The 18,828-nt window shown below is 46.6% G+C and overlaps 1 protein-coding gene across 10 annotated transcripts in view; it reads right to left on the reverse strand.

Annotated features, from left to right (window-relative positions):
* Positions 1-4,879: 4,879 nt before the first annotated feature.
* phf21ab (PHD finger protein 21Ab) overlaps positions 4,880-18,828 on the reverse strand; it is a 28,377-nt gene continuing 14,428 nt past the window's right edge. For 4 of the 10 annotated variants that reach the window (XM_027275787.1, XM_027275789.1, XM_027275790.1 and 1 more), the window contains exons 7-19: positions 16,880-17,032; positions 16,528-16,764; positions 16,103-16,192; positions 15,044-15,379; positions 14,661-14,774; positions 14,528-14,579; positions 14,333-14,412; positions 14,163-14,223; positions 12,638-12,744; positions 12,075-12,230; positions 11,686-11,761; positions 11,494-11,597; positions 4,880-11,004 (exon numbers count right to left, since the gene is read on the reverse strand). In XM_027275787.1, the coding sequence (XP_027131588.1) occupies positions 10,243-11,004; positions 11,494-11,597; positions 11,686-11,761; positions 12,075-12,230; positions 12,638-12,744; positions 14,163-14,223; positions 14,333-14,412; positions 14,528-14,579; positions 14,661-14,774; positions 15,044-15,379; positions 16,103-16,192; positions 16,528-16,764; positions 16,880-17,032 (2,328 nt within the window). In that variant the 3' untranslated portion in view covers positions 4,880-10,242. Of the gene's footprint in view, positions 11,005-11,493; positions 11,598-11,685; positions 11,762-12,074; positions 12,231-12,637; positions 12,745-12,843; positions 12,867-14,162; positions 14,224-14,332; positions 14,413-14,527; positions 14,580-14,660; positions 14,775-15,043; positions 15,380-16,102; positions 16,193-16,527; positions 16,765-16,879; positions 17,033-18,828 lie in introns of all 10 variants that reach the window. The other 6 variants (XM_027275791.1, XM_027275793.1, XM_027275794.1 and 3 more) reach the window with 6 other exon arrangements.

Raw genomic sequence — 18,828 nt, forward strand, 5'->3', positions numbered from 1 at the left:
GTTAGTGTTTTCGTGGTGTTGTTTCGTTTGTTCGCTTTGTTTCGCTTGTTGTGTGGGTTGTTCGGTTTGTTCGGTTTGTGTTCAGTTTGTTAGTGTTGTTGTGTTGTTAGTGGTGTTTTTCGTTTGAGGTTGTTTGTGTTAGTGTTGTTGGTGTTGTTCGTGTTGTTAGTGTTTGTTGTTGTTGTTTGTTAGTTTGTTGTTTTGTTGTTTGTTCGGGTGTGGTTCGTGTTGTTCGTGTTGTTAGTGTTGTTCGTTGTTGTTTGTTTTGTTTGTTAGTCTTGTTGTTTTGTGTGTGTTGTTAGTTTTGTTACGTTTTGGTCTTTGTTAGTGTTTGTTCGTGTTTTAGTGTTGTTCTGTGTTGTTAGGTTTGTTAGTTTTGTTCGTGTTGTTTCGTGTTGTTCGTTTTGTTCGTGTTGTTGGTTTTCGTTGTTCGTGTTGTTTCGGTTGTTTCGTGGTGTTTTTGTTCGTTTTTGTTCGTGTTGTTTACGGTTTTGTTCGTGTTGTGCGGGGGCGGTTTGTTTTCGTGTTGTTCGTGTTGTTCCGTGGTATGTTCGTGTTGTTCAGTTTGTTCGTGTTGTTCGTGTTGTTCGTGTTGTCGATTTTGTTCGTTTTTTGTTCGTGTGTGTTATGTGTTGTTCGGGTTTGTTCGGGGTTGGTCTGTTGTTCGGTTGTTCGTGTTGGTTCGTGTTGTTCGTGTTGTTCGTTGTTGTGTGTTTGTGTTCGTTTGTTCGTGTTGTTCGGTTTGTTCGGTGTCGTGTTGTTCGGGTGTTTCGTTTTGTCCGTGTGTTCGGTTGTGTCGTGTTGTTCGTGTTGTTCGTTTCGTTCTTTGTTCGTGTTTGTTCGTGATTGTTCGTTGCGTTTGTTCGTTTGTTCTTGTTCGTGTTGTTCGTCTTTGTTCGTGTTGTTGTGTTTGTTTCGTTTTGGTTCGTGTTGTTCGTGTTTGTTCGTTGTTGTGCGTGTTGTTCGTGTAGTTCGGTTTGTTCGTTTGTTCGCTTTGTTTCGCGTTGTCGGTTGTTCGCGTTGTTCGGTTTGTTCGTGTTGTTCGTGTTGTTCGTTTAGTTCGTGTTGTTGCGTGTTGTTCGTTGTTGTTCGTTTGTTGTGTCGTTTTTGGTTTCGTGTTGTATACGTGTTGTTCGTGTTGTGCGCGTTTGTTCGTTTGGTTCGTGTTGTTCAGGTTTGTTCGTTTTGTTCGTGTTGTTCGTGTTGTTCGTTTATGGGTTGCTTTGTTCGCTTTTCGTCGTGTTCGCGTTGTTCGCGTTGTTCGTTTGTTCGTGGGTGTTCGTGTTGTTCGTTTTGTTCGTGTTGGTTCTGTTGTTCGTGTTGTTCGTTTTGTTCGGTTTTGTTCTGTTGTTGTGTTGTTCGTGTTGTTCGTGTTGTTCGTGTTGTTCGTTGTTTCGTTTTGTTCGTTTTGTTCGTGTTTTGTTCGGTTTTTGTTCGGGTGTTCGTGTTGTTCGGATTGGTTCGGTGTGTTGTTCGTGTTGTTCGTGGTTGTTCGGTAGGTTGTTCGTGTGTCTCGTGTTTGTTTCGTGTATGTTTCGTGTTGTGTCGGGTTTTTGTGTGGTCGAGTTGGTTGTATGTTTCTGTTATCGGTGTTGTGTCGTGTTTGTTCGTGTGTTCGGGGATCGTGTTGTTCGGCTTTTGTTCGGGTATGTTCTTGATGGTGGTCGTTTGTTCGTGTTTGTTCGTGTGTTGTCGTGTTGTTTCGTGTTGTTTCGTGTTGGTTCGTTTTGTTCGTTGTGCGTGTTGTTCGTGTTGTTCGTGTTGGTTACGTTTGTTCGTGTTAGTTTGTCGTTGTGTTCAGTTTTTGTTCGTGTTGTTCGTGTTGTGTGGTGTGTTGATGGTGTCGTTTTAGATTCGGCTTTGTTCGCTTTGTTCCCGTTGTTCGCGTTGTTCCGTCGTGCGTTTTAGTATCGTGTGTGTTCGTGTTGTTCGTGTTTGTTCGTTTTGATTGTTTGTTCGTGTTGGTTCGATGTTGCGTGTTGTAGTTCGTTTGGTTCGTTTGTGTCGTTTGTTCGTTTGTGTTCGTTTGTTAGTGTTTGTTGTGTTGTTCGTGTTAGTTCGTGTGTGTTGGTGTTGTTGTTGTTTGTTGTTTTGTTCGTGTTTAGTTCGTGTAGCGTTTTGTTGTATGTTGTTGTTGTTTGTTCGTTTTGTTCGTGTTGTTCGTGTTGTTACGTGTTGTTAGTTGTTAGTTTGTACGTGGCTTTAGTTTGGTTTGTTGTTTTGTTGTGTGTTGTTTCGTGTTGTAGTGTTCGTTTTGTTAGTGTTGTTCGGTTTGTTAGTGTTGTTACGGTTGTTGTTAGTGTCGTTATGTTGTCGTGTTGTTGTTTGTTCGTGTTTGTTCGTGTTTGTTAGTGTGTGTTCGTTTTTGTGTGCTGTTTGTTGGTTTGGTTGTGTTGTTCGTGTTGTTGTGTTGTTATGTTTTTGTTTGTTAGTTTTTGTTAGTGTTGTGTGTTCGTGTTAGGTCGTTTTAGTTGTTGTTAGTTGTGTTTTGTTCGGTTGTTGTGTTGTTGTTTTGTTTGTTTTGTTGTGTGTTTCGTGTTGTTGTGTGTTAGTTTTGTTCGTGATTGTTTTTTTTGTTAGTTTTGTTAGTGTGTTAGTGTTGTTAGTGTTGTTAGTTTGGTTGTGTTTTGTTTTGTTTGTGTTGTTGTTTTGTTGTGTGTTGTGTTAGTTGGTTTGTGTGTTTTTTGTGTTGTTGTTGGTTTGTTTCGTTGTTATGTTCGTTTTTGTTCGTGTATGTTAGTGTTGTGTCGTGTTGTTAGTTTGTTGTGTTTGTTGGTGTTGTTTGTTAGTGTGTTGTTTGTGTTGTTGTTTGTTAGGTTTGTTGGTTGTTGTTCGGTTTGTTGTGTATTGTTTGGTTTGTTAGTGTGGGTGTTAGTGTTGTTAGTGGTTGTTAGTTTTGTTGTTTTGTTGTGTTGTTTGTGATTGTTAGTTGTTAGTTTGTTATTTGTTCGTGTTGTTAGTGTTGTTTGTGTTGTTGATTTTGTTGTGTTGTCGTATCGTTGTTTGTTGTGTTGGTTGTTAGTTTTGTTGTTTTGGTTAGTGTTGTTAGTTTTTGTTAGTTTTTGATTTGTTAGTGTTGTTGTGTTGTTGTGTTGTTGTTTTTGTTAGTAGTTGTTGTTTGTTGTTTGTTAGGTTGTTGTTGTTATGTTGTTGTTAGTTTTTGTTAGTGTTGTTATGTGTTGTTAGTTTGTTGTTGTGTTTTGTTAGTTTTTGTTGTTTTTTTGTGTTGTTTGTTGTTAGGTGTTTGGTGGGTTATTGTATTGTTGTTTGTTTTGTTTGTGTTGTTAGTTTGTTAGTTTTGTGTTTTTTTGTTGTTTGTTAGTGTTGTTCGTGTTGTTAGTTTTGTTTGTTGTGTTTGTTAGGCAGGGAAGCATTCTGGAAACAGAAAGGTTTTTACAGTTTTTAAAGGTAGAAAGGGATGTTGCTGTTCTAGTAGCCGTTGGTCATTCCACCATTTGGGGAAGACCACAGAGAACAGAATATAATAAATAAATATATTAACGTCTGCAAACAAAGTCAGCCGTTTAAATATGAAGTCACAGACAAGAAAGCCGTCGGTTCTCTATAGAATATGTAAAGTCTAATGTTTATGTTGTAAAAATACAAAGTAAACAAAAGCCGCTAGCAAGGATGGTTTCGATCCATCGACCTCTGGGTTATGGGCCCAGCACGCTTCCGCTGCGCCACTCTGCTCCACGATCTTCGGACGGACGGTGGTCCGTATTTAAAGCACATCATCAGGGTCAGCTGGACGGACTGTTCGATCTAGTTAGTGACGTGATCACATATTAAATCACCTAATGTTAGTCAAATAGTAAGTTGATTGACGCCAAGCGTCAACCTCTGTCTGTAAAGTGAAACCACAAACGCAGTTCCTCTAACGTCCACCTGAGGCTGGCTGCAGAAGTGAGTCAGTCTCCATGAGTCCCCAGTCCAAATGTCCAACAGCAGAAATAAACATGTTTACAGCCTGGGACAAATGTCACGGAGACTACGTCCAGGTTTTAGACAGTCCGCGGGACGTACTCAGAGACTACGTCCAGGTTTAGACAAGTCTGCGGGACGTCACAGAAATACGTCCAGGGTTTTAGACAGTCTGCGAGGACGGCTCAGAACTCGTCAGGTTAGACAGTCTGGGACGACAGAGACTACGTCCAGGTTTTAGAGACAGTCTGCGGGGACGTCTCAGAGACACTACCCGTGTCCAGGTTTAAGACAGTCTGCGGGGACGTCACGAAACTACGTCCAGGTTTTAGACAGTCTGCGAGGACGTCTCAGAGACTACGTCCAGGTTTTAGACAGTCTGCAGGACGTCTCGGAGACTACGTCCAGGTTTAAGACGTCTGCGGGGACGTTCGAGACTACGTCCAGGTTTATACAGTCTGCGGGACGTCTCGGAGACTACGTCCAGGGTTTAAGACAGTCTGCGAGGACGTCACGGAGACTACGTCCAGGTTTTTAGACAGTCTGCGGGACGTCTCGGAGACTACGTCCAGTTTTAGACAGATCCTGCGGGGACGCACGGAAACTCGTCCAGGTTTTAGACAGTCTGCGGGGACGTCACGGAGACTACGTCCAGGTTTTAGACAGTCTGCAGGGACGTCTCGGAGACTACGTCCAGGTTTTAGACAGTCTGCGGGGACGTCTCAGAGACTACGTCCAGGTTTTACGTCTGCTTGGGACGTCTCGGAGGACTACGTCCAGGTTTTAGACAGTCTGCAGGGACGTCTCGGAGACTACGTCCAGGTTTTAGACAGTCTGCGGGGACGTCTCAGAGACTACGTCCAGGTTTTAGCCTGATTCAAACTTTAAACTGTTCCCACATATTAATGCTCCAAATAAAGAATCAATAATCAATAAGTCATCAGACGAGAAACGCTGCTTTTCACAATTTATTAACAAAATGATAAAATAAATAAATACAAATTGATCAAATGCTCCTAATATCAACTCCTCCCCATGTTCCCTACAGTATTTCCTAAACACTGCATACAAAGAATTCATCACAGAAGAGGCTCAATACAGAGGTAAGAATCCCACCAGACCAGTCACAATGTCAGGCCAACAGAAGACACATCTGGAACAGAAGTCAAAAAAATAAACACATTCCTTTCCAAAATCATTATGAAAAAATACAAACAATTATACAAATATTCAGATTGTGTAATTACCAATTTACACATTATTCAGCACACCAGGTGAACTTCTTTATTCATATCGCTACAATGCATCTCACCAAATGGAAGATAAAAAAAGACTTCTCGGATTTTTTATTTCTCGTTTTTTTTTTCAGTTTTTTTTGTTTTTTTGCACTCAACACACCCCAAATGGAATCAGCTGTGGATGAGGTAAGAAGCTTCAGGTGTACAGTTGGGTCCGGACAGGATGGATGGTGAGCGGTAACAACAGGTTAATGTCATGTATCGACAAAATACTAGAAGGCCACAATCATGACTTGATCGCTTTAAAAAAGAAAAATAATAAAAAGACTTGAGTCGGACCGAACGACGTCACCACAGAGGGAGCTGATGAACATCTCGAATGCATAAGAAGACTTCCTCCGACGCCGCGCTCCTCGTCTTCCAGCTTGGTGAACGCACACGATGAGTTTCCGGATGATATGCATCAAAACACGAACGCGTTCACGTCTGCAGAGTTCTTTGGATAAAAATTCACTTTTAGAGTTCGACTTTTCTCGAGAAATGACACAATTTAGAGACGTTAAGACTTGATCGAGCGCCGCCCGCCCTGCTGGGATCACGACATTCAGCACGGTGCATCAGCCGAGTTCAAACTAAAACCTAAAAACGAAGCTCCGCCCGTTAAACACGACATCAGGAAGAGCGTTAACGATCTAACGCCGCACACGCTGAATGCTCAAAGAAAAGAAAGGTGACTTGAGTTTCACATAAAAACTTCAAAACAAAAAATGCATATTTAAAAAAAGTTTGACAAATCTTGTATAAAAATTTGCATAAGAAGGCATGCGCTCCACCAATCAGTGGACAGATGTTGCTAATCGGGTCTAAGCTGCCCGTCGGGATGCAGGTCGGTTTGTTCAACGCACACAGGCTCCGGATCACATGACCTGATTCAGCAAACTCATCCCTCCTCCAAAACACAAGAAGAAGAACCACGACACGGAGGGAACGAAGAGCGAGTCAAAGGAAAACAAACAAGCTTGTGGGTTCTGATCCAGGACCGGTCAGGACGAACACGTTTTTTTTTTTGTTTGTTTTTTTTCCCCTCACACTCTGATAATAATACTGGTCAAACCAAAAAGTGCATCACAAAACAACTGACGTGTCACACCGAGCACGACCTCATCGTCATCAACAATCCCTCTTTGGAGCGCCTCGTCGACGAAGACGACCGCCGGGCGCCAAACAACCTCTGAGCTTCGCCAGCGTCTGCAGCCATTTTTTTTTTCTTAGTGTAAAATCACGTAAAAAGGAAAAAAAAAAAACATTTAAGGCAACTCCTATAATAAACAACAACCAAACACTATCTGGTCAATCTAAACGGCATAATATGAAATGTAGTTTTCAACTTGCATTGACTACTGGCAGCCTGAGGTGGAGGGACCGGTTTGTGCTCCGGAGGTTCGGGTGGAGCGTGACGGGGATGGGACAGACTGGAGAGGAGGGGGCGGGTTCGAGTGGGAGGATTATCTGGAGGGTTAGTAAGGTTCTACAAGTCACAGTGCAAGTCAAGAGACAAATATTATCTGCTGTTTGAAGAAAGGCACTCGAGGTACCTACTGTACAGAGGGAAAGGTCCAGTTTGTCTGGAACAAGTTTGGGTTTGTTCAAAAAAGAAAAACTCGTTGAGTGACGCGACTGGATGACTATCTGCTCGATCCATGAGTGAACACATGAAGAAGAAGATCCACCCGAGTGAGCCGACACAGAACACAACACGATGGAGTGATGTTTCATCGGGGGACACATTATTTCCTTTCATGGCTAAACTCTCTCTAAGAGTTACATTTACCAGACAACACTGTGGCCAAACATGTGGAAACGTCAGAGATGTACTCTGATTACTTTTCTGGGATCTTCTGAATGAAGGCAGTTTGTACAGCTGATGTCAGAACATAAGGTGTGTCAGATATGTGGATTCAGAGTCCGAATGATATGAATGAAAAGACACCGGCTTAGTTCAGAGCTGTCCAACCGCGTATTCACCCCGACGGCCATCAGCACGTTCACAGGAAGTCACTCATGAATATTCTGATTAACGAGGCACGTTAATCAGCCATGCTAGCAGCTAAACGCTAACATCAACATGCTAACACGCTCACAACAACACCATGCTGATGTTAGCACGTTAGCATGCTAACGTTTGCTAATTATCAGCCGAGGCTGATGAGATCTAATCATCAGGGTTCTGAGATTTCAACAGATGACATCAAAAGCATATAATGACATTTCACGCCACTAGCATGGCGACAAATCCCTCGTCAATGAATCATCTCCAGATAATCTTCATTGAAACATCCAGGCTGAAGACTCGGGGAGGGGTGAACACGTTTTTGGACAACAACAATTTAAGCAAAACGTTCCAACATTGCAAAAAAAAGAAAAGAAAAAGAAAATCGTTCCAGCACAACCAGAGGCACCGTTAATGAACAGACCAGAGTTTGTTAATGCCCCGTACCCAACAAGAAGCCAGAAGTCATGATCAGTTCACCAGACAAAGACAGACCCGAACTGACAGCCACCAAGCCAACAAATAACAGCATCACATTTCAGCCCAGACATGCTCCAGAAAGAAAAGAGATGCACTAGTCTAACTGTGAGGGGACGCAGAGGTTTCCGAGGCAGACGCCCGACTATTCCTCCCCCAAAAATATGAACTAGACTTGAGCCTAAATGTCAGACAGAGGGTTTGTACTTCCTCCTAGAAAAATATTGGCAATGTGGGGATAAGTCACATCACAACAAAGAGATGCATACTCTGTTTAATTCCATATTAACATACAAAAAGCTCTTCAGCACTTCTTTGTAATGCAGCAAGCTTGTGCTTTAATCTCAGGATTTGTGGTATTGTCCTTTGAGATCCGTCTGAAGGAGCAGGTTCATACGACAAATCCCTCCATGTCAAGGAAAGAAAAATTCCTTTGATATTATTGTTTAATAAGCTCTCCTGTCTCAATCTGGGGACTTTCAATTTCTGAAATGGTCGCATCTATATCTTACAACGCCAATGATTTGATCTTTCAATACAGTAAGTGGACTTGTCCCTGCTGAATTTGGATACAACATCATTTTGGCAGTTCAGGATTCAACAGAAATGTACATAATGCAAAGATCACCACTTCAAAAAGAGGACTCCTTTTTGTGTTGATAATGCCAGTCCAGCAGGTTCAGGAACAGAAAGCACTTATTCTGAAGACTAGGAAGACCTGAATATCTTTTCCTATAAAAAAGAAACACAGCCCAGATATAGTTTGTGTGTGTTGACATTGCAATATTGCAATTTCACATTTAGTGCTCACAGTTGACACACTTAACTCACGAATGAAAACTCAATCACTACACTTGACCAACACCACTGAAAACATCTGTTAGGCTACCGCGCCTGTTCGACCTCGTCCTCCATACCTGCTGAACACGACGCTCAGCGTCTTTTCTGCCTGAGCTCAGGGATACGAGTGGGAAACACACGGGGGGACGGGAGGTTACTGGGACTGTTGGGGACGTTTGGTCAACCAGGAGAGAGTAGGGTCTTAAGTAACTTGGGTAAGGGTTGTTCCAGGAGTAAAATGGATTGTTGGAGGACTGGGGGAGGTAACTGAGATTCTTGGTAAGGGATGTTTGGTCACTGGTTGACCGGGAGGGGGTAGGGCCTTTAGTTACTTGGATTAGGGCTGGTCCAGAAGGTCAAACTGAGTTGTTGGAGGACTGAGTAAGGTAAGTTAGAACTGACAGGTGTGACAGTTTTTGTAATGTTTCTGTTCAGATGCACAAACTGGGTTTGAACCTTTTTGGGTTTAAGAGGAAGCATATGTTCGATGGACTGGGAAAGTAAATTTGGGTTTAGGGGGAGGCTGTTAGACAATGTTTTCTGTTGAAGGAACAGGGTTGAAGTTGAAGGCTGATTTGGAAGTTGGGGATGGTGGTTGGGTTGATGTTGGGTTTGAAACATACGGAACCTTTTTGGGTTCAACAGGAAGCATCGATTAGATCATTGATGGACTGTTGATGGAAGTGGGGAAGGTACATTTGGGTTTTAGTCACTAGGGGAAGGATACCGTTCTGCTATTGGTTTCAGTGGGCAAGATTTTAACTTTTCTGTTTTGACTGTTTTAACTTCATTTGTTTGTCACTGTGGGAGTCATTTGTTGACTGAGTTTAAAACTGAACTGTTGGTGGACTGGGGCAAGTAAGTCCAGCCCATTTCTATATGTTAACCAGCTTTTCAACTTCTCATGTTCAGACATCAACAGCTTTGTATGAACTGGTTATAATTTGAAGTACAATGAAACCTTTCGGATTAAGATGGGAACATTGGATCGTTGACCATAGGTTTTTGGCTGACCGAAGATGGTTTAAGTCCTAGGGTGGTTCAAAGGTGTCGGATAGCTTCAAACAAAGAGCTTGTTGGATGTCTGGGACCAGGGTCAGTTTGAGATCAGAGGAGCAGGAGTTCAGGGTTAGTCAACTGGGAAAGGCGAGGGTTTTCGGTCAAGGGTTGTTGGGAGGAAGAGGATATGGGGTTTGAGGGAATGCAGACGTTAAAGGTTGTTCACATTAAGTTTGTTGGGACGAGGGGATGAACAGGTTCTCTTTTCGGTACACATACTCTATCACAACACTGCTTTTTAGACCAGTAACCCCTGACAGATGTTTGGTTTCATGTTCTCAGTTTTCTCTGTACCCATGTGAACCCACCTCCCCACCCCATAAGAGAACACAGGGGCCACTATAACAGGCACACACTGGTGTGATGATGAATTAAATCTCCCTTTGAGCATTCCCACCACTGACGTCTATCACTAATTGGCATGATGACACTGGTTTGTAAGCTGTCCTGTAGCCCAGCTCTGTGGGTGGAGCAGCCTACATCTTCCCAGAGTCATGTGACTTGGGCTGTATATCTACCATTGACACAGTCTGACAATACAATGCAAACAAACAACATTTATACAGATTGGCAACTTCAGGGCACCGTTCGGTGCAAGCAAAAGTTTTTTTTTTTAATATATGTTTGAATTCCCGCAACTCAAGAGACATAGCATTACTTTTTATTGTCCAAACTGCTGACGAGAGCTGGCAAAGAATGCTCGGAGGGTTCTGAGGTTTTGCTGTTGTTGTTGTTGCTGCCGTCACTGTCAGTGATCTCCTCCTGTTTCTTCTCCACCGCTGTCTCTGGAGGGTTGACGGCAGCCATCTTGTTCTCAGAGTTGTTGGTGGTGCAGTCTCCCGTGGGGCTGTGATCAGGGCAGGCTGGCTCGGCCGTACCGTTAGTGGTGACCGTCGCGACCACCGAGGGAGCGGGAATGTCAACCACCAGAGGCGCCTCAGTCTCAGCCACAACCTCCGCCTGGACACCAGTGTCACCCCCTTCCCCTGCCAACACCCCAGCACCAGGCTCCGCCTTACCCCCTGCCCCGACCCCGGGGCTGTTATCTGCTGTTAGGACTGCGCTGTCTTCTACAACAGCCTGGTTGTCGGTGCCTCCTCCTGCTGCTCCTGTGGCCTGGTTGTTCCCTGCAGCTCCGTGCTCCTCTGGTTTGTCGTTCCCTTCAGCGTTACTGCCGTCCGTGGAGATCCCAGCCTTCACCTTCTCTACAGAGTTGGCTTCTGGTGCAGCTTTGGAGCCGACTGCACCTTCAGCACTGTCCTGGACTCTGGCGCTGACGTCCTTACCCTCTGTTTCCGCGAGAGCTTGGTTGAAATTGAAGGCTTGGATGAGGCGAATCAGGTGTTTGACTTTTTCCAGGGAAAGCTGCATCTCTTTCTGACGAGCCAGGATGGTGTTTTTGGTCTCCATGCATTTCTGATGGGAGAAGAACGACGACAGGGTTAGACTTAAAGAGACTTTAAAAGAATTTAAGAGGCATTTACTTGCGAGACTTCAAGTAAAGGATCTGAACATTTGTCAGCCAGCAAATGCATTACTGAGCATCTGAGATTTGTTTGATCCAGTAAATCAGATTGATGAACTCTTGTGGTGTTGCTGAACTCTTGTGGTGTTGCTGAACTCTTGTGGTGTTGCTGAACTCTTGTGGTGTTGCTGAACTCTTGTGGTGTTGCTGAACTCTTGTGGTGTTGCTGAACTCTTGTGGTGTTGCTGAACTCTTGTGGTGTTGCTGAACTCTTGTGGTGTTGCTGAACTCTTGTGGTGTTGCTGAACTCTTGTGGTGTTGCTGAACTCTTGTGGTGTTGCTGAACTCTTGTGGTGTTGCTGAACTCTTGTGGTGTTGCTGAACTCTTGTGGTGTTGCTGAACTCTTGTGGTGTTGCTGAACTCCTGTGGTGCTTCTTACCGTTATGGAGTTGCTGAGTTGCTTGACTCTCTGTTCGAGTTGCTCTCGCTCCAGTTTCAGTTCAGAGCTCCACTTCATCAGTTTCTGTTTCTCTTCTTCTTTAGCTGCAGCAGAGAACAACAAAGCGTTAATCTCACCGTTGAAGCGTTCACGTTTGTCCAGCGGATAGAAGACCATGTCATGTCACGTCACCTTCTTTGTAAGCGATGTAGGAATGAACGATAGCCAGAGTACCCGGCCAGGGAATGGCTTCTTCTTTTTTCAGGATCTGCGGAGAGAAACTCGGAGTTGTCACAGAAGTTTTGAGACTTTTGAAACTCGATTTGAAGAGGACAAATTTACGCCGCCACCCTGTGGTGAGGCCGAGAAGGGACAAGCAATGAAGTGGATGGTTGTGAGATGTCAATCTTTACAATGAATGAGACAGAAGCACAAAAAAACAATACTGCATCATGTTTACGCTTACAAAGATTGAACAGTCCTAACGTTCAGTCTACAGCTACTGGTCCTGATTGGACCTTCTCTGGACTGCGGTACCCCCTTCCCCCTGACTCAGGATCAGTCACGGCTGCTGCGGTTACCTGATCTTGACATTTTGGACAGATCCACATGCCTTTAGGAATGGTTTTCAGGGGTGGATCCAGGCAGTCCAGGTGATAAACACGAGAACACGTGTCGCACATGAGCAACTGGCCACTGCGTCTGCACACAGTGCAGAAATCCTCATGGATGTCTCCCTGTGAGGAAGAATTGGACCAATCAGTTTCCCCGCCCAACCGAGCCCCACCAACCACCAGCAGAGAGGTGGGGGGAGGCTCCACCATCGGGTTCGGTTTAGTTACAGTTGGCCTCGTTTGAGTGTCTAATGGACATGGTGTGTTAATTAGACCCACAGAGAAGTTAGAGTGTGCTCTGAGTAGTTATTGTTGTTAATGATGCTGTGGGCTACAGGACACTGTTCACTTTGTAAGGCTGAATCAAAAATCAACTGATGGCTGATGACAATCACATGGAGACAAACTAATGGACGTGTTTGTGGAGGTCTTGGGGTGTGAATGATTGACAGATCTACTGGGCCAATAGGACTGTGTGTGACGGGCTTTTCCGACCCTCTGAACTGTCCGTCTCCCCCATCGTTACTTACATCCCCAGAGCTGGGGCTGGGCAGGGGGAGGGGATGGACGGGGCTGGAGGGGGAGGTCGGGGTGAGGCTGCCCAGCTCCGGGACGCTGCTGTATTTGGGTGGGCGACCTGGGTGAAATGAGACAGACGACAAAGACGGAAAACAAAGAAAAAAAAGAAAGATGGAGAGGGGGGAAGAAACAAAAAACAAACATCTGTATGACATACCTTGGAAAGGGAGTCTTCGTTGGCTAGCATGAGACAAAGAGGGGAGCGGTAAGGGAGGAGGAGGAGGAGGAAGAGGAGGAGTCAGAAGCACAGATAGCAGTGTTAGTGCAGGAGACCGGCTCCAAGCGAGCCGAAGCAGAGCGCTACGACAACCTACAGACGTCTATGAAGCCACAACACACGGTCTGTGTCACATGTTAACACGTCACATGACCAGTCTGACCCCGCCCACAGCCCGAACGCACAACATCAGGAAGTGAGGTCACAGCCGAGCTGTAGTCTGTGCTCGGACGCGTGGTCATCGATCAAATCACAAGTTTTATTTAATGATTTAAAATCTTCCATGAAGCTGAATAATGCAACTGGAGTCTGCTATTAGACTATGTTTGTAACACAAACTGCACGAGCTGACGTGACGCCACAGTGACATCATCGGGAATGAACGGCACAGGAAGTTTCTGATTCTGATATGACGGCAGACGAAGAACCTCTGTCTTCGACCCAAACACTTGAGCTCAGCGCCAGTCAGACGTCAGCTGGTGTCTGACGTCGGTTAAGGAAATCAACAGGCTGCTGAAGAACGTCTCTGAACATCTCTGAAGGTTTTAAATCCACGACAGACACAAAGATCCTTAAATGTGTTGCTGACGTTAACAGTATATCGACAGTATTTTCATCGTGATGAAGGTTTCGTGAACCAAAGGTCGGTGCTGTGATAACGTCCTCCGTTACACACTGACGTGATAAAATGTGACACAGCTTCAGTCTTTCCTCCGTCAGGTGGAGTCTCTTCAGTTAGTCATTAAACACAGCGTGGAAACTTTTAGAAATAAAAACATCTATTCAGTCAGTCGTGTTATTCACGTTCACACAAGTCATCCAGAGGAAAGCATCCGGACAAACTACAGTTCCCATGATGCCTTTCCACAGGTAACAGGTGTGAAGGTTCATCTGGATTTATACTTCATCATCAGGTGATCCAGAGTTCACCATGATCAGACCAGATTCAGGTTTCTGTCTGTGTCTGTTAGTTTTCATGTTGAGCTCTGCAGCATGTGACAAACATAAATCCAGATTCAGACAGGAAACAGGAAGCAGAAGGAAGGAAGAAGACTTGTAGTTTTACAGCATGTTATTAGTACTGAGCAACAGATTAGTCTCTATTCTATATCGACTGTAGTTCTACTGGGAAGTTCTGAATCTCTCCTTCAGTCACGTTGATCTGCTGCATGTCAGCTGTTTCTATTCTGTCTCTGTCTGTCTCTGCTGGTTCTGTCTGGTTCTGGTCTTTGACCTGAGGATCAGTGTTTCATACGGACCTCTCTTCCTGGTCCCCTGGTGCAGAGGGCTGTTCAGGTAACTCACTGCACTCTTTTTCCTCTGCAACAAAGAAAACCTTCATGAGAATCATTTTCTCTGTTATTAAAGTGTCCACACATCAAACTGAAGGAAGTCCTCATCACTGTCTGAGTTTACAAAGTTGAAGTACCTCGGGTTCGAACACGGCGCCGCTGTACACCGGGTTGGCCGTCGTTCTCCTCTTCCTCTCCTGTCTTTTGCTCTGGATTTCTGAAATCAAAACATCAAAGTTTTAGTGCAGAAACCTTCAAGGCAGCAGCTCCAGGATCTTCCAGGATCTTCCAGGATCCTCCAGGATGGTCCAGCCATTCAAACAGTCACTCACCTTCCAAGTGGTCATGTGTCACGAGGCCCAAAGACACCATGAAGGCCAGTTTCTGGAAGAGAAGAACAGTTTGACCATCATCAGAACCCGTCCATGACCCTGAACCCATCACCTGCCTGCCGCCTGTCGGTACCTCTGGGTTCTCCTCCTTCTTGGGTCTGGGAGGAGGAGACAACGGAGGAGTGGAGGAAGAGGGGAGGCTGACGACGGCCTTCGGCTCAGCTCCGCCTCCTGATTTAACAGTCTGCTGAGGAGGAGGAGGAGCAGGAGGAGGAGGAAGAGGAGGAAGAGGAGGAGGAGGAGGAGGAAGAGGAGGAAGAGCAGGAGGAAGAGGAGGAGGAGCAGGAGGAAGAAGAGCAGGAGGAAGAGGAGGAGGAGCAGGAGGAAGAAGAAGAAGAAGAAGAAGAAGAAGAAGAAGAAGAAGAAGGAGGAAGACAATGACAGCTGTAAGTTTCACGGTCCGTACCTGTGGACAGGAAGCTCACCTGCATGTAGTCAGTACAAATCAGGTCTTACCTTGGGCTCGGTGGTCAGGCTGCTGATCTGGATCGGCTGGGCGGGGGTGGGGATAGGGGTGGTGTTGGGTGCCTGGGCGGGGCTGGCGAGGCGGGTGGGGGTAGCAGAGACCGGCGTGGTGATGACGATGCCCGTCAGCGGGGTGGAGCCGGTCTTACTGCAGGGCTGTCCGTTAACGATGCGGACCTGGTGAATGGGAGCCGCCGAGGGCAGCGAGGACGACAGCTTGGTGGCCAACATGACGGGCCGCTGCAGCAGCTGGGGGGCCGCCATCATGGGCGGGGGAGGGGCCGGGGCGATGGGGACGTTGGTGGGCGTGGCCGGTTTTGGCCGGACCTGGTGACAACAGACAACCAATCAGAGAACAGCAAGATGACACAACACCGCTGGGTAACGTCGCTGTGGAGCTCTGAATACTCGATACTACAGATACTACTACTACTCCAGTACACATACTACTACCATGTCTATCAACAACTACAACTAGTATTAATGCTGATGGCAGTGCTACTAAACTACTGCTTAATGTTCTGCATGTTATATTTGAACCTGTTTGAAATATTCATAGATTAAATCTACCTAAAGTCACTACGACTATCATGGATACATGTACTACTCGGATACTATTACTACTTCTGTTACTTCTGCTGTAACAGTGAACGTGGAGCTCCCAGTGGCTTTACTCAGCACAGGTAAACAACATGTTTCACTTAAAGGGTTAAAACACACCAACAGCCAGGAACACAAAATACCAAGAAGCTGCAGGAAGGTACACACACACACACACACACACACACACACACACACACACAGGCAGGAAAACCTTGAAAACAATCTGATCACAGGTCAGTTGGGAAATTAAAAAAGCACAACGAGAGGAGAAGAGATGAGTAGAGGCAGCACAGAGCAAACAATGTTTTAGTGCCACGGAGCAAGGCATGAGTGTTTGCTGTGGTGCACTCCTGCCCTCTGCTGGGGACTGAGCGAGTCACCTCATGTGGGCCACACACACTGGTCTGAGGGGGTTAGGGTTTGGAGGCGGGTCTTACAGGGACGCACCTGTGGCTGATAGGTGGGTCGAGGCGTCAGTCTAGGAGGAGGGACAAACTGAGGAACTTTGATTGGCTGGGCGGTGGTGGTGGCCTGCACCTGAGACAAAACCACAGCAGATGTGTGTGTGCTGCTGTCACACCGACATTCAGACCTTCTCTGCTGTTCTACATGAACACCTGAGCGGCCGGCTGACTGGTCAGTGTCTGCCTGTTACTGGTGCTGTCTGTTTGGCTGCTGAAGGCCACCACTCACACCACAGCGTGTGAACCCCCTGAAGACTAACACAGGTCAACACAGCGGTCATCTACACTCAGTAACTCCTCAGCTCTACAGACCACAACACAAACTGTCACTAAGTCAGATCAGAGGAAGGCGGTGACGATGATGATGATGATGATGCTGCATGTGAGGCGGGAACCGGAGGATCTTACCACCATGGCATTCTTGGATACCAGCCGCACGGGCTCCGAGCTCTGATTGGTCAGCTTGCTGGCCACCTGCAGGTTGATGGGGGCGTTCTGCGAGTCGGGTTTGGTGATGGCTGTGGTTACCATAGCGACAGTGGGCGGGCGTTGTGGCAGCACAGAGCCGGGCAGGGCTGGCGTGGCGGCAGCTTTCAGCACCAGAGGTAGAGTCTTCGTGGTGAGGACCGGCGTGACCGTCAGAGTCTGCAGAGACAACACACAGCACAGGTAACAGAGTGGACTGAAAGTTCTGCTGCCTCAGCGGGATGACACAGGTACTGACACTTGGACCGGCAGACTGAGCCAGGTAGCTCCTCACCTGCTGCAGTCCTCCAGGGATCTGCTGGCTCTGCAGCAGGTTGGCCGGCTTCATGTCAACGCTCACTGGAGGAGTCTGGACGTGCAGCTGCAGCTTCGCCTCCGGCTCCTGCTTCACCAACAGCTCCTTCCTCAGCTGCTCCACCACCTTTTTCTACAGGAGGAGAGAGGAGAGGAGTCAAGGAGAGGAGACAAGGAGTCAAGGAGAGGAGTCAAGGAGAGGAGTCAAGGAAAGGAGAGGAGTCAAGGAGAGGAGTCAAGGAAAGGAGGGTCAAAGGACAGGAGTTTAGGAAGAGGAGTCAAGGAGAGGGTGTCCAAGGAGAGGAGTCCAAGGAGAGGAGACAAGGAGAGAGCAAGGAAGGAGCAAGGAGAGGAGTCAAGGAGAGGAAGAAACAGAGGAGAGGAGTCAAGGAGAATAACAAGGAGAGGAGTCAAGGAACAAGGAGAGGAGTCAAGGAGAGGAGTCAAGGACAGGAGTTAAGGAGAGGAGTCAAGGAGAGGGGTCAAGGAGAGGAGTCAAGGAGAGGAGACAAGGAGAGGAGACAAGGAGAGGAGTCAAGGAGAGGAGTTAAGGAGAGGAGTCAAGGAGAGGGGTCAGGACAGGAGAAGGAGAGGAGTCAAGGAGAGGGTCAAGGAGAGGAGTCAAGGAGAGGAGACAAGGAGAGGAGACAAGGAGAGGAGTCAAGGAGAGGAGTCAAGGAGAAAAAACAAGGAAGGAGTCAAGGGAAGAACGAAGGAGAGGAGTCAAGGAGAAGAAAGGAGAGGAGTCAAGGAGAGAGTTAGGAGAGGAGTACGGAGAGGAGTCAAGGAGAGGAGTCAAGGAGAAGAAACAAGGAGAGGAGTCAAGGAGAAGAAACAAGGAGAGGAGTCAAGGAGAAGAAACAAGGAGAGGAGTCAAGAGAGGGAGTCAAGGAAAAAAAAGAAGAAACAAGGGAGAGAGTCAAGGAGAAGAACAGGAGAGGAGTCAAGGAGAGAAGGAAGGACAAGGAGAAAGTCAAGGAGAAGGAGTTAAGGAGGGAGTCAAGGAGAGGGGTCAAGGACGGAGGTAAGGAGAGAGTCAAGGAGAGGAGGTCAAGGAGAGGAGTCAAGGAGAGGAGAAGAAGGAGAGGAGAGAAGGAGAGATCAAGGAGAGGAGTCAAGGAGAAGAACCAGGAGAGAGTAGGAGAAGAACAAGGAGAGGTCAAGGAGAAGACAGGGAGGAGTCAAGGAGAGGATAAGGACAGGATTAAGGAGAGGAGTCAAAGGAGAGGAGGATCCAAGGAGAGAGTAAGGAGGGAGATCAGGAGAGGAGACAAGGAGAGGGACAAGGAGAGGAGTCAAGGAGAGGAGTCACGGAGAGGAGTCAAGGAGAAGAAAAACAAGGAGAGGAGTCAAGGAGAGAGAAACAGGAGAGGAGTCAAGGAGAGGAGTTAAAGGACAAGTAAGAGAGGAGTCAAGGAGAGGGTCAAGGAGAAGAGTCGAGAGGAGTCAAGGAAGGAGACAAGGAGAGGAGACAAGGAGAGGAGTCAAGGAGAGGAGTCAAGAGAGGAGTCAAGGAGAGGAGCAGAGAGAGTCAAGGAGAGGAGTCAAGGAGAGGAGTCAAGGAGAAGAAAACAAGGAGAGGAGTCAAGGAAAGGAGAGGAGTCAAGGAGAGGAAGTCAAGGAGAGAGACAAGGAAAGGAGAGGAGACAAGGAAGGAGTCAAGGAAAGACAAGGACAGGAGTTAAGGAGAGGAGTCCAAGGAGAGGGTCAAGACAGGAGAGGAGAGGAGTCCAAGGAGAGGGTCAAGGAGAGGAGTCAAGGAGAGCCAGGAAATCAGGAGAGGACAGGAGAGGAAGTCAAGGAGAGGAGTGCAAGGAGAAGAAACAGGAGAGGAGTCAAGGGAGGATTGAGGTAAGGAGGGATACGAGGAGTAGGAAGAGGTCAGGAGAAAATCAGGAGAGGAGTCAAGGAGAGGATTTTAGGAGAGGA

This window comes from Larimichthys crocea, unplaced genomic scaffold (genome assembly GCF_000972845.2).
Source record: "Larimichthys crocea isolate SSNF unplaced genomic scaffold, L_crocea_2.0 scaffold214, whole genome shotgun sequence".
NCBI lineage: Eukaryota > Metazoa > Chordata > Actinopteri > Sciaenidae > Larimichthys > Larimichthys crocea.